The sequence below is a fragment of the Triticum dicoccoides genome, chromosome 7B (assembly GCF_002162155.2).
Source record: "Triticum dicoccoides isolate Atlit2015 ecotype Zavitan chromosome 7B, WEW_v2.0, whole genome shotgun sequence".
In the NCBI taxonomy this organism is placed as follows: domain Eukaryota; kingdom Viridiplantae; phylum Streptophyta; class Magnoliopsida; order Poales; family Poaceae; genus Triticum; species Triticum dicoccoides.
This window is the reverse complement of record NC_041393.1, coordinates 409,463,423-409,469,411: the sequence shown is the minus strand read 5'-3', so window position 1 is coordinate 409,469,411 and position 5,989 is coordinate 409,463,423. Positions and strand designations below refer to the sequence as shown.

The 5,989-nt window shown below is 46.7% G+C and overlaps 1 protein-coding gene across 1 annotated transcript; it reads right to left on the bottom strand.

The window, feature by feature from the left end:
- Window positions 1-2,943: 2,943 nt before the first annotated feature.
- On the bottom strand, window positions 2,944-4,831 carry LOC119341173 (40S ribosomal protein S13-1). Its single transcript, XM_037613046.1, has 5 exons — window positions 4,690-4,831; window positions 4,527-4,599; window positions 4,308-4,446; window positions 4,028-4,214; window positions 2,944-3,203 (listed from the first exon to the last, which is right to left on the bottom strand). Exons 1-5 carry the CDS (start codon window positions 4,710-4,712, stop codon window positions 3,170-3,172), a joined length of 456 nt encoding a protein of 151 aa, XP_037468943.1. The 5' UTR covers window positions 4,713-4,831; the 3' UTR covers window positions 2,944-3,169.
- Between the last annotated feature and the right edge of the window lie 1,158 nt (window positions 4,832-5,989).

Here is a 5,989-nt window from a genome sequence, read left to right as displayed (position 1 = left end):
CGGAAACCCTAGCGCGGGTAGCGTTGGCGTCGCCACCGCCGGAGCTCCGCCGAGCGCCGGCCTCGCGCGCAGCCTCTTCTTGTCGCCGCGGATGACCACGGCGACGGGTGGCGTCGCGCCGGCGCCGTCCCGTGCCGCCGCCGCACCGTCGAAGCTCCCCAATGCGGGGCGGCCGAAGAAGGGCAAAACTTCGGCGAAGAAAAACAAGGCGGCGGACGGCTCCGGTGGCACGAAGGCGAGGGGAAAGAAGCTTGCAGGGCGTTCGACGGCCGCGACGGCTACCGAAGCGCCGACGAGCTCACTCGTTGAGCCGGCCGCCAACGCGCACCATGTGTTCGACGAAATGCCCCCAAGGTGAAAAAAATTCTAACTTTTATTTTCTTTTTGTTTTTCAATGCATCATCACATATAGATAGCTTATTTGCATTGTTCAAAAAAATTGTAGTCTCAATGATGATGCATACATGTCAACTATGGGTGTTGGGTCCAACAATTCGCATTGGTCTCAAACCAATGACATCCATTTGGAAGACCATGAGTTTGAGGTGGACGAGGAGGGTGAGGGCATTGTCGACGCGCCGAAAGGAAGAGCGGGCAATTACAGCACCAACGATGACAAGTTACTATGCAATACTTATTTGCAAGTGTCAAGGGATCCATCCATTGGAGGTGATCAAAGTAGAGATGCGTATTGGGGGCGAATGAAAGAATACTTTGATGCTCACAACATGAGTGGAATTGACCGCTCGGAGAGATCACTTCGGTCCCGATGGTCCACAATCAACTCCGGTTGTCAAAAGTGGGCGGCCGCACAAAAGTCAGTTGACAAGATTAACCCAAGTGGCACAAATGAGGATGATAGAGTAAGTGGCATCTCATATATGTTCATCTCATACTTGTTTTTGGTGTCCGAAGTGCTAACTTGTTTTGTTTTTCTTGTAGTACAACATTGCACAAAACTTGTTCAAAGAAGAGACGAGGAAAACCAAGAAGGGGAAGATCAAGAAAGGAAGGTTCTTTACCTTGTCTCATTGCTATGAAGTGTTAAAGAATAATGAGAAATGGAAAAATCGTGATGGTTTGGATGATTTGCATTTGAGCAACAAACGCAAGGTGGATGATGATGAGGAGGAGGATGCATCAAGTGATGACGGCAAGAGAAGCCCCACACCCAACTCGGTTTCATACTCGAAGCCAAAATGACCGGATGGGTGCAAGAAAGACAAAACCAAAAAGAAGAAGAGGAAAGGAGATGATGAGCTCAAAAATGCTATGGAAGCTATTGTGAAGGCAAGAAAAGAAGCCAACGAGGTGAGGAAAATGTCAAGGAACCAAGATGCCGCGGCCGAGGAGAGGAGGTTGGCGGCCGAGGAGAGGAGGGTGGCCGCCGAGGAGAGGAAAGTGGCATTGGAGGAGAGGAAGGTGGGCATGGAAGAGCGATCTAGGTTGTTGGAATGGGAGAAGCACTTGTTCTTCTTAGACACATCTTCGTTCAATGGTGCGCAAAAGAAATATGTCAACCTTGCTCGTGAAGAAGTCTTGATCCAAAAAAGAGCCATGATCCGCACAATGGGTGGCGGTGGCCTTGGCGGCATGGGTGGCGGCTCCATGGGAGGCATGGGTGGCTTCGTCGCCATGGGAGGCATGGGTGCACCTCCGGCCGCCATGGGAGGCATGGGTGGCTTCGGCTCCATGGGAGGCATGGGTGGCTTGGGCGCCATGGGAGGCATGGGCGCACCTCCGACCGCCATGGGAGGCATGGGTGGCTTTGGAGCACCCTCTGACACTATGGCCGCCATGGGAGGCATGAGTTTCGCTACTCTCATGGGAGGCATGGGTGCACCTCCGGCCATGGGTGGAATGTCTTTTGATGTGCCTCCTCACACACATTCCCGTGAAGATGCCGTTGAAGATCTTGCCAACACTGTCGGAGCTTCACGTAATGCGATGCGTGATGAGGATAGGGAGGAAGATTCATCTTCGGAGGCGGAAGAATCGTCTTCGGAAGATGAGGACGAAGACGAGGAAGATGTTTGATGTATCTTTCATTTATATGTCTTGAACTTTTACTTTGCATTTTGAACTTGGTTGGATGAACTTGTGGGTATGAACTTGTGGGCATGACTTGGTTGGAAGATGTTTGTGGACAAATTTCACATGTTCATTGCATTTTATAATTGTTTCCAAACCCATTCTGTAAGTCGCACGCGCCCAGCGAGTCGCGCGCATTGTATTTTTACGCGCTGCTGGAGCGACGCGCGCGCTGCATTATAGCGCGGCTGCTGGAGCCAGCGCTCGCGGCCGCGCTAAACCAGCCGAAGCGCGCGTGACAAACAGGTTTTTTGCGCGCGGCGCATAACGCGGGCTCTAATTGTCAATCCGGTGGTGTGGTGCACTTTACATGGATGGATGGTTGGACATGTGCCATTTCCCAAAATAGTGTGCATAGCAGCGTGTCTCACTTTTATTAACTTCGCCAGTGCATTCACCAATATTTAGCATAATCGTCACAACCCTTTTAACGTTCTCCTATGAAAGGCCAGATCTGTGTGTTTCTGCATAATCGTCACAACATTGTCTAGCAACCAAAAGATTGCATCAAATCCCTCTGTTCCTAAATATAAGTGTTTGTGAAAATTCCACAACGGACTATAGGCGGAGCAAAATGAGTGAATCTACACTCTAAAATGCACTATATACATCCATATATGGTTCATAGTGAAATCTCTAGAAAGAGATATATTTAGGAGTATATTGGTATATAAATATATTAGGCTGGAATCAAAATAGCACACATTATATGTTGGTTCCGCTGACAGCATGCTTTTAAAAGTGAATCGTGACAGTTTTTTAGGTGGATGTGCAATAACCATATAGTCAAACTATCCGAGCTTGAGTGCACTGAAAGCAGCGATTACACTCACTCAGATCAGACAACACGAATATCACAATGTCTAATTTTAACTGATTAATTGTAGATAGACACTAAACAGAACCAGACAGAATTGCAAAACCAAAAATGGTTTATGGGATTCTCCAAGTAAACATAGAAAATTTGGTCTCTTGTTCATCTAAATCGCTCCAAACTCAAAAGCGTTACATGAAATTGATAATATGTAGAACAAGACCATCCTGAAGCCGGTAAGAGCACACCAGATGAAGAGCCCTCCTAAGCCACCAGAGTGCTGGCAGTGGTAGACTCGCTGCAGACAATCAAGGATAAATTGTCAGATTACACTCGTAACAACTGCAGGTATGAAAAGGCATAACCCATCCAGAGCGCAAAGCAACTTAGCAAAAATGCAAGCACAGATGAATGAAACAGGCCCATTCTCCACTTCTGCTACTATCTAGAGTATGGAAGCATCACACCAAAGATGAAATGTATTTGTGGGAATGCTTGAAAATTCCAGCAAAAACCCCATTAATGAAATAACAGAAAAAAGTTGCACACACCAGCCTACCATACCCAACCTAACAACTAATACCACAACAAAGTAAAACTTAATTCCTAAGAAGCATTTTATAAAAATAAAACAAATCTTCTTTTCAAGTTGCATACTCTTGTATGAACCAACCAAACAAGAGGCACATGGTTTCAGGTCTATACACATTCTGTTGGCACTAGTCAATTTCACCTAAACTTGAAGCAAACAGATGTCACTCTTGATTAAATAAGCTACTGAGTGGAATGCGTTTAATGCGTTTACAACCCTAAACCCATAAAAACCAAGATAGCATACAGATATGCATACAGCAGCTCAGAACACAGCAGCCACATGTTAAGCATAATTAGTTACTTTAAAGGATAACAGGACAGGCAGCTTTCCACATAAAATGCAATTTGAGAAGCACAGCTGACCAACCTGAAGCTTTCTACATAGTAATTTGTAAACATGCAGGACTGAATCAACTGGTGTAACACAAAATAGGTACTAATATACTAACCGATTAGCATTGGCAAGTTCACACGTTCAGTTGTAGTAAACCTAGCTAGGTAAAAGGTAAAAGGACCAGAGTAACTTACTACTTCCAGGTGGGCGGGAGCTTCTTGGTGCGCTTGTAGTAACGGGCAAGACGGTGGATCCTGCTCTCAACAAGAATGAGCCTGAATTTGGAGTCCTTGTCCTTCCTGTTCCTCTCAAGATGCTTCCTAATGGCCACAGCCTTCTTAATCAAAAAGTACAGATCCTCTGGGATTTCCGGCGCCAGGCCTACACACGAAATCCTCAAACATCAACACCCTTGCACAAGCATAAACAACGCAAGGAAAATGGGAATGGTGTTTAAAAGGGGACGGATCTGACCATGAGCCTTGAGGATGCGGAGGATCTTGCTTCCGGTAACGCTCTTCACAAGGGGGATACCGTGCTGGTCACGGAGCAGAACACCGATCTGCGAGGGCATCTGACCCTTCTTCGCAGCCTTCGTGATCAACTCGTCGACCTGCGCAAGACCCAACAGCATCAGAACCACTCCAATCGGAAGAAATCCGCCAGGTCGGAGAGCAACCGAAGGGGGCTCACATCAGCGACGGCGGTCTTGACCCAGCTCGGGGGAGTCCTCTTGTACGGCAGCGCCGACGACGAGATACCCTTTCTGCGCCACACAGTCAGGAGCAGCCATTAGACCAGATGAACAACTGAAGCGAAGCAAGGATGATACGGGAGACCGGGTGCGAGGGGTTACCCGCGGCTGTGCATGCGCCCCATGGCGTCAGGCGAGGGGTTTAGCTCCGGCGACGGCGGCGACGGCGGCGACGGTTGCCTGCAGCAGCGGCGGCGCGAAGGGCGAGAGGGGCTCGAGCGGCGGCGCGATTGGGGCGTGCGGGTTAGGGTTTTGGGGTGCTACTTATAATGAGCGGCGGCGCAGGGAGTGTAGTGCTAGGGCTGCGTCGCTTTGGGCCAGGCCGTCAGTACGTGTTAGCCCGGTTGGGATGGTTTTATGGCCCATTGGACGCCTTAGCTTGGAGTTTCTTCTTTTTTTTTCTTTTTTTTAAAGGATACAGATTTCGCTCAAAAAAATAATAATAAACTACCAAGTTTCTAAGACCCCTAAAAAACAAATTCCTAAGAAACATATATTTGCTCTAAATCCGTGAAAATAGGTTATCTTTTCAGGCTTCATTAAGCTCATTTGCACAGTTTTTCCATGGTATATTGTCGCGTGTGAGTGTGAGCATTGTGTTGTTATTATTATTTTTTATTTCCAAATCTTTTGCCCTCGGAAGATGGGAAGACAATATTGCTGCAAGTTTAGAAATTCTGACTCGTTTCATTTCTTTATCAGTCCTTCTATCTCTTAGTCCTACTAAATTAGAATGGTCATAAAATGTGATCTAAAAAGTCTTATATTACTTTATAGAGGGAGTACATGGAAAACCCAGAACATCAGCTGTGCAAGAGTTTGTTAGAGTTTGCATGGAGTATGAATGGTTGTAATCTTTCATCCGAGATGCCAATGTCCACGCAGATCCAGTCGTTCTGTTCATTCGGGTGTGTAGGTTTCAATCAGGAAACACTGGTGAGGGCATTGTTATCTTTTGATGACATAGCCATCTTAACATAGAAAACATCAACTGGATTTTCCAGTATATTAACTAGAAATTTGAGCGTGCCCAACGTCACCAAAGCATTTCAGCAAAAAACATGTAGCGTCACAATGTCACCCTTCACCGTACACTCAAAAGAATAATACAACCAACCAGACAACAAAATGGAATTTGATATACAGGTTTAGGTTGTCACCCAACCCAGCTCGTCCTCCATCAAACACAACCCCGAACTTTCTGAGAAGAGCACGTGGAAAATCAAGTATAGCTTCATTGTGGTTCAGAGAAGGGTTCTGTCTGGTCCTCTCACAAGTTGCTATCAGAGAAATGTGATAGAATATGAAGAAAAACAAGAGACACACATTACGCCGCTGATAAGACATGCAGATAGTTCATAATTGCAGAGCGACGAACGATTAAACAGCAAAAACAGCCAAT

Excerpts from the sequence above, each read along its gene's own strand:
- LOC119341173 (XM_037613046.1), bottom strand. The coding sequence starts at position 4,712 with ATGGGGCGCATGCACAGCCGCGG. Across the intron at positions 4,600-4,689 it reads GGGCGCATGCACAGCCGCGG|AAAGGGTATCTCGTCGTCGG; the intron begins GTAACCCCTCGC and ends TGTGTGGCGCAG. Across the intron at positions 3,204-4,027 it reads CTCCCGCCCACCTGGAAGTA|CGAGTCTACCACTGCCAGCA; the intron begins GTAAGTTACTCT and ends GATTGTCTGCAG.